Source organism: Paramormyrops kingsleyae, chromosome 16 (assembly GCF_048594095.1).
Source record: "Paramormyrops kingsleyae isolate MSU_618 chromosome 16, PKINGS_0.4, whole genome shotgun sequence".
Taxonomy (NCBI): Eukaryota; Metazoa; Chordata; class Actinopteri; order Osteoglossiformes; family Mormyridae; genus Paramormyrops; species Paramormyrops kingsleyae.
Window position 1 is genome coordinate 33,301,931 of NC_132812.1, and position 17,056 is coordinate 33,318,986.

The window sequence follows — 17,056 nt, forward strand, 5'->3', positions numbered from 1 at the left end:
GATGCTGTAATGATTTATTGATTCTTATACCAGCCATTATAATGCATTATGAAGGTATCTATAATGCATTATAGATGAGAGCTTTAAGTAAAGTGTTACCCATTTTTCTTTTCCCATTCTCCCATGCTCTCTCAAGGACATTCTAAGTAATGTTGTCATATTAAGATCTCTACTTGCCCCCACCCATTGTCATGACCTTGTTGTTAATAGCCTTTAATAACAGTGATAGGCCCAGGCATTGTGTTAACCCTCTGGCTGTCTGTTTAGAGCATCTGCCCATGGTTTCATCTATTTTAATGTTTTCTTGTCAAGAAGTAAAGTTCTCCTTCCCCCCCTTTATGTCTTTCTGTCTTTACTGATCGGCAAAAAGATCAAGTGCAAAGAATAAATTTTTCTGCTTTCAGCAATGGTAATGATGAGCTCTCTGGGGCTATGAGATCCAATATCAACATTTAAACAGCAGGAAATTTCCTCTGGGTGAAAACCTGATACTCCGATACGTTAAATGGGACGTTTGTTTTTGCCCACGCTGTTTTCCATTGCATTTCTTTGAACCTTTCCACTCTGTCAACTGTCATCGGACCAGATCTACGGCCGTCTCTCACATCCTTCATCCTGATATCATGCACACTGGTCGTTCAGGTGCAAACATGCCTACAGAGCAAGAATTTTCCTCTACTGGCCAGGGACACCTCTGTTCCTGCCCTCCAAATGTAGGCCATTGTCAGCCTCGAGATACGGCATGCAGACCAGCGGGGTAAAGGGCCCAGCTTTCCAAAGTTACCTTCCCCCAGGCATCACAGACACGGTGCAAGATCAAAATAGCAGTTCCCACTGTTTTGGGATAAAATCCAGACATTTTGCAACAACAAGGATGAAGTTGCTTTTTCAGATCTCAGCATTGCTCAAATGCTCAAGCAACAAATGCACAAGTGTCAGAGACCAAGGTCAATGGGCCATGAAAGGTCATATGTCCACGAGTGAGCTTGGTGGGGCTTTTTTGAGTTTAAATTACACTGTGACATACTGAAATACTGAATCTTGAATGAATGATTTATGTAATATACTGTGTCTAGTTTTTCCTTGACTGCACAAAGAACAAAAGAAATTCAAAATGGAAACTACTCTGTACAGGTGCCTATATTGTCAATTTTCTAAAATGAATTAATCTGATAGAAACTAGTGTTTACCTAAAACGGCACAGCATGAGCTAATAGAAATATGATTACTATCTGAGTGAATTTACATGGTAATAAATCTAATTCCAAGCACTTGGGAATTTCTATTTCAACAATTTACAGTATTATTAAATAACAGCTCATCTAATTAATGTTGAAATACCAGTACATTCATATAAGAAGAGTATTGAACATTGATTTTGTTGAATCATTGACGCATACAACATCCAATATTTAAAAGCTCACCAGAAAACATCTTGAAATATTTTGTTTGATGTTTGACTTGATGTTAAACCATTTGATGTTAAACCATTTTAAACCAAGAAGGTTTGTAGTGTCAAAAACCCTGGAAGGTCTTACTGCTGAAACACACACGCAAGTACCATGGATTTAACATGCAGCAAATGTAACCTCTGTTAATGTCTGGAAGGCAATAAGATATTAAAATCTGTTGGGGTGAACAGCGGTGTTTTTAATTTGCATGAATTCTGTTTCTCCAGATCAGCATTGTGGCAAAACTGCTCAGGCATGGAGCAGATCCCAGTCTACTCAACCACAACAAGGACAGGCCTTCAGGTAGGCTGGGCGATCACTGCTTATCGGCTCTTTCAGCCAACAACACTATTCAAATTCATTCTCTGAGATTTTTAATTAGTGGATATGCACTTTCAAAGTGTCCTAAAAAAGGAATGAATGACCACCAGACTGTTACTCTGAGATCGGAGACTGAAATGAGCCAAAGTCTGAATTATAGAACTTAATTTCACTATTAAAATATTTACTTAGCCGGGTCGTTTGTCATCAAATGATTCATTTGTTCTTGGAATTTAATTCGCTTTAAAATTACTTCCATTTAGGACATTAAGTCATTGCTGCCTTTCTGCAGTGGAAATTGGGCCAAGACTGACTTGATGAATTTCTGCTTACAAATGTAAATGGAGCCAGGGAGCTCAATGAATTTGCAATTAAATTTGCTTTTTTAAGCGGCACAGCTGCTTTGAAATGGCTCCTCAGCTGCTTTTGGCTTTTCCTTAAGTGCCGTGCAGCTGTCTGTGCCTCAGAGAGTCAGAGTGCCGTGCCTGTAATTTGAAGGTCTCCAGTTGAACTCCCTGAGTCAGTCCAGTAATTTCTCTTTTGGGCCCCTGAGCGAGGCTCTTAACCCCTGGTCGCTCCAGGAGCTGCTTAATCCTGCTTTCTCAAGAAATGTACTTTGCTTTGGATACAAACATCTGCTCACTAAACTAAAAAGTGAAAACTCTTACCTTCTTCCAGCTAATGTTGGTGCATACCTTTTCCTACTGCCTTCCTCATCTACGACTGCAAAGTGGTCATTAAAAACTTCTCACTAATATACACTAATACTATAAATTATTACATGTGCAGCAGACATAAGTCTGAGGGTTTGAATGGTGCCTCTGTTGTGTGTGTGCCCAATTTGCACTTTCTCCCCATGTTCTCCCTAAGAGTGTGGTTGTGTGAGTGTGTGGATGTGCCTGCAGTGGATTATTAGATAGACTACCTGCATAATAACATAAAATAATAATGATCTATACATTCCATTATTATTATTATTATTATTTATTATTGTTATTTGTTCTAGTAGTACTACTGCCACAGAACAAAATCCACAGTTCAGCAATATGTGTTTTTGCTCCATAGGCTGAAATATTTTGACCAAATCGAAAAGCTGCACAATAGCTGTGTGGCCAGCACACTCGGAATCTCTGTATTCTGCCTCTTAGTATTAATTCACAAACCAGTTTGTGCACACTGACTATCAGCAGTTTTGCTCCTGATTTCCTGACTAAGCGGCCGGCAGCGTAAACACGGTTATTGTCCAACTCTGCCCCTGTGCTCGCTCACCTCCTTGGCTTTACACTTAAGGATGTGTGTCTCCTCTGGGCTGCAGATGTGGCAGCCTCGCGCTGCTTTGCAGACATGAGGATGTGTGTCTCCTCTGGACTGCTGATGTGGCGGCCTCGAGCTGCATTGCAGACATGAGGATGTGTGTCTCCTCTGGACTGCAGATGTGGCGGCCTCGAGCTGCTTTGCAGACATGAGGATGTGTGTCTCCTCTGGGCTGCAGATGTGGCGGCCTCGAGCTGCTTTGCAGACATGAGGATGTGTGTCTCCTCTGGACTGCAGATGTGGCGGCCTCGAGCTGCATTGCAGACATGAGGATGTGTGTCTCCTCTGGACTGCAGATGTGGCGGCCTCGCGCTGCATTGCAGACATGAGGATGTGTGTCTCCTCTGGGCTGCAGATGTGGCGGCCTCGAGCTGCATTGCAGACATGAGGATGTGTGTCTCCTCTGGGCTGCAGATGTGGCGGCCTCGCGCTGCATTGCAGACATGAGGATGTGTGTCTCCTCTGGACTGCAGATGTGGCGGCCTCGAGCTGCATTGCAGACATGAGGATGTGTGTCTCCTCTGGGCTGCAGATGTGGCGGCCTCGCGCTGCTTTGCAGACATGAGGATGTGTGTCTCCTCTGGGCTGCAGATGTGGCGGCCTCGCGCTGCTTTACAGACATGAGGATGTGTGTCTCCTCTGGGCTGCAGATGTCGCGGCCTCGAGCTGCATTGCAGACATGAGGATGTGTGTCTCCTCTGGGCTGCAGAAGTGGCGGCCTCGAGCTGCATTGCAGACATGAGGATGTGTGTCTCCTCTGGGCTGCAGATGTCGCGGCCTCGCGCTGTATTGCAGACATGAGGATGTGTGTCTCCTCTGGGCTGCAGATGTGGCGGCCTCGCGCTGCATTGCAGACATGAGGATGTGTGTCTCCTCTGGACTGCAGATGTCGCGGCCTCGCGCTGCATTGCAGACATGCTCTTGAGGGCGGAGGAGTGCTGGGAAAGGAAGCTGGGGCTCTCACCAGCACCATCGCCAGGTGACCAGAGTGAGGGAAACTTCCAAGATGGTTCTGCACCCAACAGGAAATTGTAGGTTCCTCTCTGTCCATCATCACTGAATAATGGGTGGATGGAGTTAATGGCTAAATCCTTAATTCTTTCTTCACTGTTTATTTTTAGAATAAAATGAGAATGCATATTTCTGTTAAAAAAATTGCATGAGCAATCGCTCATGCAATTCAATAATGAAATGAATTTTATTATTTTATTTTAAATTTCCAAAGCTCTATTTTTTGTTGTTTATCCCTCACGAGTGTCTCAGTCATGTGATTAAGTTATCCCTCACGAGTGTCTTCGTAACTACCAGACTAGACTACTGTAATGCCCTCCTTTCTGGTTGCCCATCTGGTTCCTTAAATAAACTTCAGCTGGTCCAAAATGCGGCAGCCAGAGTTCTCACAAACACTAAAAAATTTGATCACATCACACCAGTTGGCCTGAGACACTCGTGAGGGATAACTTAATCACATGACTGAGACACTCGTGAGGTATAACTTAATCACATGACTGAGACACTCGTGAGGGATAACTTAATCACATGACTGAGACACTCGTGAGGGATAACTTAATCACATGACAGACACTCGTGAGGTATAACTTAATCACATGACTGAGACACTCGTGAGGTATAACTTAATCACATGACTGAGACACTCGTGAGGTATAACTTAATCACATGACTGAGACACTCGTGAGGGATAACTTAATCACATGACTGAGACACTCGTGAGGGATAACTTAATCACATGACTGAGACACTCGCTGAGAGTTAGCTCTTGCTATTCGTCATCTCCAGGTGCTCCTTAATTACAGAATTTCATTTATGTATTAAACATGTTAATTTAAGAGCAAAATTCCAAAGCGCCATTTTTTGTTGCCTTTGAGATGAGACTGCTAATCAGCATCAGGCTTCCTCATCATACATTACAGCATTTGGAACCAAAATTCATTCAGTCCTTTTGAATTCATAGTCATTAAATTGAATTAGTATAGTCATTGAATTAGTATAGTCATTAAATTTCCAAAATTCACAAAGTCCACAGACATTTTCAGAAAAATGCATCCTGTGGATGCGTGTTGGAAATTTGCTCTACAGAGTGTGATCAAGCCTCTTTGTTCTGGAAACTTCCTTCAGCTGGTCCTTGCTGGGACAGTTCCAGGTGCTGAAATCACCCCTTGGCAGCTTGAATCTCTCACGCTGAGTCCCAGGTGCCTTACATAACCTCTTGCCCACCCCATCATGTCCCCTTACAGGACCCACCTTGCCCTCCCCATCTGTAAGCAGGACAGCATTGCGGAGAGGGAGACTATGTTGAGGGAGAGTCCTCAGGCACTGCCATCTTCCCGCTCATCTAGGAGTACGGAAAGGCCAAGCCAGCTAGAGCAGGTAAGTTCACAGCACTCCATTGTTTAATCATGGTAGTCACATGTGCTTTGAGGCATGTCACATGATCCAGTGGTGGTCCAGTATGCTTTGCTTAACTTTAACTCAAGTAATCGTCAAATAATTTCATTCCAGCTAAGCCCAACATGGAATCTTTGTGTTAGGAAATACTATAAACACACCATGTGCATTTTCAACAAAATGCTGCATAAAACGGATATATGTTTGTGAACGTTGGGTGTATACCGATTATATTGTAACCTTATTGTTCTCAGAGTTCCAATATCCAAAAGACACACTGATATAACTGTAATCAGTGAGACACATGCATACTTGCATGCTAAAAAATATACAAAGCACACGAACAGGGACAGTGCATGCAGTAGACTAATGGATTTATAACCAGAAGAGCAAGACACACAACATGAAATATGTCCACTGTATGTAGTATTACTGAAATAAATTGCGGGTGACAACGCCTTGTTGTTATAGATGGCAGTAATATCTTAGGGTCAGCAGTGGGAGAAGCTCTTATGCCATTGGGAACTTTAGCAGAATAAAATATGAAGTGTTTATTTATCTTGGCACCAGTAAACACTTGGGAGGGCAGCTTTTGTGGCTCTTACTGTTTCGGGAGTCCCCTTGCCTCTCTGAGAGAATGAGGTTACCCCCCTCCACACACACACATACACACACACCCATCTCCGTTGTCCTCAGGCGGCCTGTGATCTGACACACACGCATTCCTTCTGAAAAATTTCTTTTTCTGTGTGGGTGCATATTTCATGAAGCCTTGTCAAGAAGTGACTCTTTTTTTCAAACCAAGAACGGCACTAGATGCTGTGTTCAATACGGATTGTAACGTTCATGCACGAAAATTGAACCAGTATTATTAATTTTTTTTTTATTTTTTATTTTTATATTTTCAGTTTCCATTTCAAAAGTTATGCTTTAGTTAGTTTTCTGTGTGGTTTTATTAGTTTTTGTCGCTATTTATTTAAAATATATATTTCTGAATAGTTTTTGTATTGTAGCGCTGAGTGGGGTCAAAGTGACCCCCTCTGTATTTTTCCTCCTTTGGGGTATAGCAGATTTATTTTTTCTCTTTGCTTAAATTATATTCCTGTTAAGGGTTTAGAATAAAAGAGTCTTTTGGAGAATCCAGCTTTATGATGCCTTTGGTACATCCATGCTACAATATATTTTGTTTTGCTTCAGTTTAAGTTTTACTAATTTTATTTCTAGGTATAGAGAGAAAGTTGTGGAGCTGTTTTATATGCCTAATCTTTAGAGAATCCTACATGAATACACAGTGCACATTATGTGCTAGTGTCCTCAAAATGGGCAGAACATGTTCCAGGCACCATTAATGGTTATCGGAAGGCAATATTCTGGATTATATTTCCTCCAATGATTTACATCAAGCAGGAAAGATTACAAAACAAATTACAAAAAAAAAATCAAAACAAATTACTCTGGTTATATAGTATAAAAATGGTAACAGGAAGCATTTTACGTTCGTTGTGATGATAGATGAATTGTTTCATTGGAGTTACCAGACTGTGAATGGTTTGTGTGTGGCCAGTGGTGGGTTGGCACCCCATCCTGGTTTATTCCCAGCCTAATGCCCCTTGTTACCCGGACTGGCCCCGTGGTTTACACCAGTGTTTCCCAATCCAGTCCTCGAGGAACCTGCAGACAGTACACATTTCTGCTCCCCTGTCTTCAGAGGGAGCAAAAATGTGGACTGTCTGGCAGGGAGTGGGGAGGGAGCAAAGACATGGACCGTCTGTGGGTCCCCAAGGACCGGGTTGGAAGACATTGGTTTGGGCCCATAATCAAAGTGCACAGTTTCCTCAAACTTCATTCTTACAGGAAACCTAAATCACACTAGTGTAGTAGGTCAACGTTATGAATTGTTTACAGGCTAATGGGTTTCTGCTAGCAAATGCCATGTCTATCTGCCTTTGTTGCTTTTCTATCAAATCATCTCACATGCGATCACTTACTGTACAAACAACGGCCAACTCTCACGCTGGTGTCCAGGTGAAGCTCGTGCCTCCAGCTCCGAACGATGACCTCGCTTCCCTTAGCGAATTAACTGACAGCAGCCTTCTGTATGAAATGCAAAAGCGCTTCAGCAACAACCAGATCTATGTAAGTATTTTTACTCACACTGATTCATCCCCTTGGTGATATTTACATTACTAAACACTCGGAAGTACCTCTGCTCAGTTTCGCTGATTAAATGTGTCATATATTAATCTGTTCCACCCTTGTATATATGCTCGCTGCCTCATTCCACTTTCCTCTTTGTGTGCATAAAAGAAAATAATAATCTATTGAAGCCACTGCTCCGGGAAGTGGCAGAAACAACATTTCAAAGCACCTTAAGAATGATGAGTCCCACACTGGCCCTTGGACTGGAGGGGAGATTAGTTGCGTTTCTCCTTGAGTTCCATATAAATCAAAATGTCGCAACATAATTCCTTGGCTGCCTTTTCAATTTATCATTTCCTGAATGGGTTAAAAAATAAATGTCTATTATTCTTTTCCAGTAAACATTACTTGTTCTATCTAGCTTAGATTCATTATTTCTTGTAGCTAGTTCTTTATTACCAGGGTAAGCACTATGTGGAACGCAGGTAACTCACTTAACTGACTGTAATTACCCCTGTTAGTTCCTGTGGTACCTACCGTTTTACCTTGATTTAGCTATGAACTGACCTACCCCTAGCTGAGAGCAGAGTTGCACACAGCACATAAAACCACTCACTACTTGTACTGATGTCAGCGTGATAAATCCAGCATGCACAGATGTCCACCAAACCTCTTGGTCTGTTGTATAGTGCAGTATGATGAACAGCTGTGAGGATGTTAGAAGGTCAATCTCACCATGAACTTTGATAAAAATACACAAAAGATGAATAACTGGGTTTGATATTATCCGTTAATTTGCTCTGACCGATTAATTATACCTTGAATACCTTCTTCTCTTTCAGACATATATTGGTCACATTCTTCTGATTCTTAATCCCAACAAAGGTCTCCCCATTTATTCAGCACTGGTAAGTGGCACTTTACGTGGCTTTATTTTGGGGTATGAATACGGTTTCAGGGGCATTTTATGCAGAAATACCCGGTGGAAAATTGATCTTATTATTACTAATTCTCTGTGAGGAGTAATGTAGAAATCTGTCAAATTTATAGCGTGGAATTTTCATTATCTGGGACCAAAAGGACTCCAGTTCAATCCATTCTGTTGTAAAAGTGAAAAATCCAGGCGAAATTGTTTCTCCTGTAATGGAATATATGTAAGATGTGTTCTGGCCTCATCTAGGTAGTTTCATGGCTGCTGAACAGTTTTAAATGAGCCTGCGGAGAGTAGCTGTTCTCTGTAAAGCGAGACCCTGCGATGCGTATCCATAAGCATGAAATTCAGGTGTCATTCCTCAAGTATATCAATTTAACATGGACCCAAGAGTATGGAAACCCGGTGGGGAGCCGTGAATGTGGAATCAGGCAGGTGTCCCTGAGTGCGACACTCTGGTGTGGATTTATGAGTGTGGGGCTCCGGTGTTGATTCATGAGTATGAGTGGCCAATGCATATACATTAAATGCACAGGAGCAGCATGTTCTACCACCTGTTCACTTTCTTCTTACAGGAATCTCATGTCTTCCTTTCATACCATCTGCTCATTTTCCACCCGATAACCCAGGTCACCCAGTATTGCATCTGTCCCACACCAGTCCGTACTACTCCTGCTCCCAGTCCGTTACCCAGGGGCTTCCTCTCTGTACCTCCCTGTGCTTCCTCTGTCGTCATTGCGTGTTCCAGCCAACACTGCTGCTTTGCCTTTGATCCCCCTGCTTCCTTTATGCATCTTACATCAATCAGCATATTCATCGCATTCAGCCCATTTTAATATGCCATATTGTAACTCTGATTCTCTTTACAACCACGTTTCTTTTAAGCCCAACTTTCCTCTAAATGGTCTTTCTAGGTTTAGTGTCTATAGCCTTTTAAGACCTGTTTGCTTTAATCTCTAGCTTTGATTTTGACCCTAAAAGCTTTTACTTTCATGTGGTTCCCTGCACTTCACTGTGCTGTCATCAGGGGCAGCGCTGAGCAGAGTTGTGAATAAATGAGAATATGAAATGTGGTTGGTTGAGCACCATGAGGAAATATGAGATACCGTATCTTACATGTGTTTGTGTACATACCTTTGATCTATTTATAGTGGATTGTTATGCATCATTCAAACTTCAGATTGAAGTTTGAGTGGAAAAGGTTAAAAAAAAACTCTAAAAAACAATGTAAAATACAGCTATGAAACCCTCAAAATGGAAACCTTCATCCACAATATGACACCTGTTCCTGTGTAATGTGCTTCTGCTTTCCATCCTGACAGAATCAATTCTCTCAGGGGCTTCAGGAAAAAATAGCCCCTCTGTGTGAAACATGCCATGCTTCTGAAGTTGCCTATAGAGCTGTGATTACAATCCCGCCCCCCCCCCCCCCGCCACTACCCAGGTGAGCCAGCTGTACTACCGCCCCAGGGGACATCCCTGCCCCAGCCTGCCCCCCCACATCTTCTCCTCCGCGGAAAGAGCCTTCCGGGCAATGCTGCGGGAAGGACGGCCACAGTGCTTCGTCCTGAGGTGCCCCTCGCTGATCTTCTCACCTTTGCTCTCCACCTCATCTGCATCTGTGTCACCTCATTCCTGGGCTGTCAATAGCGCAGAATCAGCATCAAACTTTCGGGATTGCTTAGTGGGGAACGCTGTCTCCCCGAGCGCCAGGAAAAACATGCACACTCAATAAAAGCTGAGCGTCAGCTGTTGACATACTCACACCTCTGTTTGTTTTGTGTTAAGTAACGTTTGACTTGCAGTGTAATTAGTGCTGTTTCTGTATCTTCTATATATTACCGCAGTGGAGTTTGAGTGTGTTTCCTGCCACAGTCCAAAAACATGCAGCTTAGGTGGCTGATCCACATAAATTTTCCAAAGCACATTCAATAATGTGCTCCCATATATGCAGGTGTGTGTGTGTTGGGGAGGGGGTTATGTTTATATTACATTGTGGGGACTAAATGTTCCCCACGATGCAACAAAAACCTGTTATTTTGATGTTGTGGGGACCCTTTTTCTGTGAGTGCAGAATCCAGTTTTGTTTGGTTACTTATGGATGAGGTTAGGGTGGGCTTAGGGTTAGGGTCGTCAGGGTGGGATTAGAGTTTTCCCAGTAGAAATGAATGGAGTGTCTTGGTTTGCTCTCCATGCCTCCCATAACTAGATCCACATGACCATGACCCTGAAAGAGTTATTTTAGCTGGATTTTTAAACTGCTGAGCAATATATTGCTTATTTTGGTAAATGTGTTCCCTACAGAGATAATACATTATTTACTGTAGGTTCTAGAACACTGGAATATGAAGAAGGTCTAGACGTAGTGAGAGAAGAAGGAAGGCTTCCAGCTCTGGTCACATTTGCATTGTAGGTTACAGAAGAGTACCCCGCCAAAGCAGAGCTGGCCCTACCTTTTCAGGGGCCCTAGGCAAAGCTCCACCCCCCCACCAATAAAACTGATGATTATTTCACTTCCTTCACAACATAGGTAATTCAGGGGCTATAGGCAACAGGTTATTCTGTCTGTAACTAGAGCCAGAGTTTCTCTAGCAAGCCGTCAAGAATTTTGGAAGTCTCTCTTTCCTCCTCTCTTTCAAACTTCTCGTTCTGGCTCTCTCTCTCTCTCTCTCTCCCTCTCTTCCTCATCCTCTTCCTCCAGCGGAGAAAGCGGTTCCGGGAAGACTGTGGCCTCTCAGCATATTGTGCAGCACCTGACTGTCCGCTCCGGCCCCGAGGACTTTGCTCTGGGTCCCCAGATGGAGCATGTGAGTCAGTAACCCTCCCCACCCCCACCCCCACCCCTTTTAACTAGGGGGTTCCCTTGCTCAGCACCAATAATCTGTGTTTGATTTTGTGGTCTTGGATGAAACTGCAGCCAGTCCCAGTGGTGACCACTTTATAAACCTGTAATAAAGTTACAATATGTATTTTCAGAGCAAGCTGTAATGTAACGACTGAGATTTTATAGGTGACTAGTGTTGCATGAGTATACTGAGAGTCCCAAGCAACATGCCCTGCTAATCATGACAACACACTGGGCAAACACGTTCTCATTTTGAAGAAATGAAGCCTATAGTCGGTGTTGCCTCTTCAGCATGTATCTCATAGTGCCTCCTGGTGGTAAATTTGTCTTGCTGTTTTTTTACTTTATATAATATATTTAGTTTTACCCTGGATTTCTTACATATGCTTGTACATGTGTTTTTAATTCCTTCTTTTGGTTGTTACATCAAGTGAGGAGATATATAAAAGGGGTAATTTTTTGGTAGTTTATGTTTGCTTTTTTATTATTTTCAGATAAACTGTATTCTTGAAGCATTCAGTCATGCGAAAACCGAAATGAACGGCAGCTCCAGTCGCTTCATTAAGTTCCTTTCGCTTCAGTACAAGGAGAAGACATTGACTGGAGGTAAATTAAATCTTTTTTATTTAACAAATATTTGAAATGATTATATTACACTATATAGCGGTGGTGTAAGGCACAGCTATGAATAGTAAGGTTTGACTTCCAAATGCATTTGCTTGTTTACTGCCGACACTATTACATGTGTAAACAAACCGGCTTTAGGAGTGACGTCATGACTCAGGGCTGTATCCGCACACCTCCTGGGGGGTGGGGGTGAATCCACATTCCCCCTGTGAGTATGAGTTTGGTTAGGCTAACTGGTGTTTCTGAATCGCCCGTAGTGCCTCTGTGCTCTTTCGCAGTGTTTGTCGACCCAGACAGGTCACACTTTTTGCAAAAATGTGCATATTGTCCAGTAGGGGGCTAGGAGGCTGTACCCCAGCCTTGTAATCTGCGCCACCTAGGATAGGTTCTCTCCTCCCTGCTACCCTAACCTGCATGCTTGGTTATAAGTAGTGTATAGACGAGCTGATTTTGCAAGTCACTAAAATGGCCAATAGGGGGAGCCAAAGCTTAACTTTTTAAAATTTCTTCTAAAACTGCTTCCCTTCCCTGACCAGCAGGAATGCTGTGTAACTCTAATTTACTCTCTGACTCTAAATGACAACTGAATGTAATGAGCTACATATAAAGGAAACAGTCCAAAGCGAAACATATAGCTTTGCATGATGGGCCATCATCGGTTTGGGAGTTGAAAGTCAGTATTGTTAAGTGCCTTCTCTAAGTTATTTGAGCTGTATGTGTGTTTTATTTTAATGCTAATGGCCCTCTGTGTGTTTTCTTTCAGGCAGGCTATATATATACCTCTTTGAGAAGTCACGGCTCATCTCTCCACCACAATATCAGAGAAACTTTAATATCTTCTACCTGATAGCAGAGGGCATGTCCTCAGAGGAGAAGAGCCGTCTCTATCTCAACAGTGTACTCACACACAGGTCAGTACACATATGGTTGTATTCATATCTATGTGGGGATCATCGATTCATTTCCTTTGGAAAAACCCTAATCCCAGCAATGACAACCTTAACCCCCACCCAGTCCTAACCTTAACCTTAAGTAACCAAACAAGTCAAAAGACTTTTGGCATTTTTAGTTTTTTGATTGCATGCAAAAATTTTATTAAATTCAATTTCCCCTTGTAGGGACCAAAAAATGGTTCCCATAACATCAAGATAACAGACTTTTATCACATTGTGGGGGTATATATACATTCCCCCCCCCCCCCCCCACACACACACACACACACACACACACTCCATTTCCCAGGTGTTTCTTCTCAGACACAGATCTTAAAAGTTTATGACAGATAAACACAAGCTCATTGTGTATTATCAACAGCTTAGTAAAGGTACACCTTAACATGAGAGTACATATACCGCTGGAATATTGCACAACCTTGGTAAATTGTGAGTTGATGAATTGATGCGGCTGCTTGCTAAGTGTCTCAAAACTCTTTATTTCTCTCTCGTTTTTACCTTTTGGTTCATTCATATGAATGTTTCAGCTGTTCCATGAAAAAATACTGTTCTATTCCCGGTTTCTGTATGAATGCTGAGTAGCTGTCTGGGCAAGGAATTTCACACTGACTGCATTTCAGCGGTGACACGATGGCCGCGGGTTCAAAAGTTCACCTGCTGTTCAAGTGTTTGCTTGAGGGTGTTATATAAACATCAGGTACATTTTTGGTGACCTAGATTGGGGACATAGAGATTGGGACAGGGAAATCATGGACAGGGAGATCAAGGACAGGGAGATCAGGACAAGGAGGTCATGGACAGGGAGATCAAGGACAGGGAGATCAGGACAGGGAGATCGGGACACAGAAATCATGGACAGTGAGATCAGGACAGGGAGATCAGGATAGGGAGATCAGGACAGGGAGGTCATGGACAGGGAAATCAGGACAGGGAGATCATGGACAGGGAGATCAGGACAGGGAGATCAGGACAGGGAGATCAAGAACAGGGAGATCAGGACAAGGAGGTCATAGACAGGGAGATCATAGACAGGGAGATCAGGACAGGGAGATCGGGGCACAGAAATCATGGACAGTGAGATCAGGACAGGGAGATCAGGACAGGGAGATCAGGACAGGGAGATCATGGACAGGGAGATCAGGACAGGGAGATCACGGACAGGGAGATCAAGGACAGGGAGATCAGGACAAGGAGGTCATGGACAGGGAGATCAAGGACAGGGAGATCGGGACACAGAAATCATGGACAGTGAGATCATGGACAGGGAGATCAAGGACAGTGAGATCATGGACAAGGAGATCAGGACAGGGAGATCATGGACAGGGAGATCAAGGACAGTGAGATCAGGACAGAGAGATCAAGTACAGAAAGATCGGGATAGGGAGATCAGGACACGGAGGTCATAGACAAGAAGATCAGAACAGGGAGGTCATGGACAGGGAGATCAAGGACAGGGAGATCAGGACACAGAAATCATGGACAGGGAGATCAAGGACAGAGAGATCGGGATAGGGAGATCAGGACAGGGAGATCAGGAGAGGAAGATCGGAACCGGGATGACTCTGAGGATTCATTAGGGCAGCTTAGCACTTACAGGCTCACACCGGGCCCCTCCCAGCCAGAGGATGGCAGCCTGAATGGGAAGCAGCAGCAGGTGCGGCCCCTTTACTTCCACAGTGGTGCAGGCACCTCAGTCAAGGCTGCAGGAAACCCATCAGAGGCCCACACTAGGCCACAGCAAATAAACGTACACTGCACAGTGGTCAGGCCCCTAGCCAGAAATAAATTTCATGGGGTGTCCCCCAGTAGATTTTGCCAATCGGGGTGGGGGGTACCCACTCGGCAGACTTTGCTGACCAGGGGTGGGGGAGGTAATTTTAGTTCCTGTCCACGTTGCTGATTGTGGTCATGGCCAAACGGTGACCCAGACAGACGTTTACACGCCCGCACGCTTACAGAGGATCACGGGAGATGGCCTTTTCATCCATAATCGCATAGTCAATCTGAGCGGAAAAAAAGAAAGGAAGCAAGAACTCACGCTTCACCGTTCCTGACTCTCCTGGAGACCTCGCCCCAACCTGAGCGCCTGATGTCGGGGTCCGGTGACCCCCTGCTACACCTGATGGCGAGAGTGGCTGCTGACTGCCTCTCTGCTGCTCTGCAGGTACCTGAGTCAGGGCACACCAGGAGACATGGCGGAGGAGGCTGCACCTAGCGAGCAAAGCCGGGAAAGGCTGGCATCCCTGAGACAAGCTCTACAGGGTGTGGGCTTCAGTATCCCGGTGGGTATGGGGGCATGGGGCGTCACTGGGGGAGGGGGGGGCAGCGTGGTCACACACGCACTCACACTCTCCCACCCAATGCGCACATGCGGGATGCACAGACGTCGGCGTGGTTTCGGCCACTTGCAGTCACGCACAGTCCCACGTGCGCTCGGTCCCACACCCCCATGCTCAGCACGGACCCGCACAGTTAACAAACCCCCCTCTGTCCATGCATATTCCCTGACGGGCACGTTTTGACTGTTGCAGTTGTCTTATGGTTAATATCATTAAAAAAAAATAATAACGGCATAGTTGCTAAGCACCAATTTTCAAAACCACTGGTGCAGACTGTAGCGGTGATCTGACGTGTGATCTTCTGGAGTTGGAAGCCTGTGATTGGGGGTGGGGGGGGGAGGTGTTCGACGAGCCTGATTACGCAATGGCCGCCCGCGTTCAGTATTTTTTTCCCTCAGTCAGCACTTAGTGACAGCGAGCGGGCTGAAAAAACACACGCACGGACACCTCCTGCGCGGCGCTCCTTCAGAACACACCAATTACCAGGTGGGCGTGGCATCACCTGCCCCACTACGCTTTGAAGCCCAGGTGCAGAGGTTTCCCGGAGCTGCCCGTCACCTGGGGTTCCCACCCTTCATCACGTGTGAGGGTCATGCAAGGTGTCCTTGGTTTATCTTTTCTGGATATATTCTGTTTCCGTGTGTAGTCACCACAGGTGCTCATTACCAAAGATGCAGGCTGTGGACGCACCTGCTCAAATATGGGCACTGCCTCTGAATTTCACCAGTACTGTAATCCTCTACACAATGTGCCCCGATACCATGAATCCAATGCCCATTCCCTTATTTGATCTTATTTACCCATAATCCTCTCTTCTAGACCCTGGCCATTGCTCCTCACTTGCCATGTCCAGCATTTCCATTTCCACATCTTTCTAATGCTAATGCCTTTACTTGTGGTGTTACCTTTCTTCAGTCAATAATCAGAATAACATTATTTGGTATTTCAGCTTGCAAATGATGATAGACAGACAGTCGTTCTTCTGAGATTTTATTTAACCCTTGTGGAGAACACCTCTCTGTAGTGACCTTGGAATCACCTTCTCATTCAAAATTCTTCAGTGTTATTACCATTAATATCTGTACCTTAGGCTCAGGAAGGCCGCGGGTGGTTTCTGGATGTGGTTTACATTCATTCCATCTTAAACTTTTTTACCCTCTTTGTTCATTACACTAACTGTCGACTTAGACAAATGTTCCTGCTTATCTAAGTTGGATCTCTTCAAATTCCATAAAGCGTCGCCGTAGACGGGAACGTTGAATAATGGGGAATTCCATTACCTGCCCTTCGTTGTGGTCAAGGACATCTGTAGCGATGGGTGGGGGGGGGGGGGCAGGGCGGGAGGCGAGGGTTTCACCTCTCTGTTAAAGGATTATCGTTAAAATGGGATGTCTCACTTTAAGTGCTGAGGTGACACTTGTGTTTTCCAACGGCTTTTTCTGGGGTGATAAATGAGAAGAAGGTTTGTCAGTTGCAAGCAGGTGCAGTGTTGGGGAATTCACTGCGGGGTTGGCAGGGCAGGCCTGTCCTGGATATTGAGGAGACATAACTAGGAGAGGAGACCCGCACGTCTGCCAGATGAAATCCACTTCCATAATCCCAGAGCAGCAAATTATCCTGCCATGGTTCATATACTCTACCTAGTGTACGCAGATGCACCATGACAATGAGAAGCAGGCATTAGATACACACAGATGAGTAGACACTCAGGATACGTATGAACGATGAAA

The 17,056-nt window shown here is 44.4% G+C and overlaps 1 protein-coding gene across 5 annotated transcripts in view; it reads left to right on the plus strand.

The window, feature by feature from the left end:
- The window catches only part of LOC111843647 (unconventional myosin-XVI-like), a 118,346-nt gene that overhangs the window by 46,666 nt on the left and 54,624 nt on the right, over positions 1-17,056 (plus strand). For all 5 annotated transcript variants that reach the window (XM_072700900.1, XM_072700897.1, XM_072700896.1 and 2 more), the window contains 10 exons: positions 1,679-1,754; positions 3,973-4,117; positions 5,342-5,474; positions 7,518-7,628; positions 8,474-8,539; positions 10,007-10,134; positions 11,264-11,369; positions 11,902-12,013; positions 12,798-12,945; positions 15,152-15,269. In XM_072700900.1, coding sequence (XP_072557001.1) covers positions 1,679-1,754; positions 3,973-4,117; positions 5,342-5,474; positions 7,518-7,628; positions 8,474-8,539; positions 10,007-10,134; positions 11,264-11,369; positions 11,902-12,013; positions 12,798-12,945; positions 15,152-15,269 — 1,143 coding nt within the window. The remainder of the gene's footprint in view (positions 1-1,678; positions 1,755-3,972; positions 4,118-5,341; positions 5,475-7,517; positions 7,629-8,473; positions 8,540-10,006; positions 10,135-11,263; positions 11,370-11,901; positions 12,014-12,797; positions 12,946-15,151; positions 15,270-17,056) is intronic.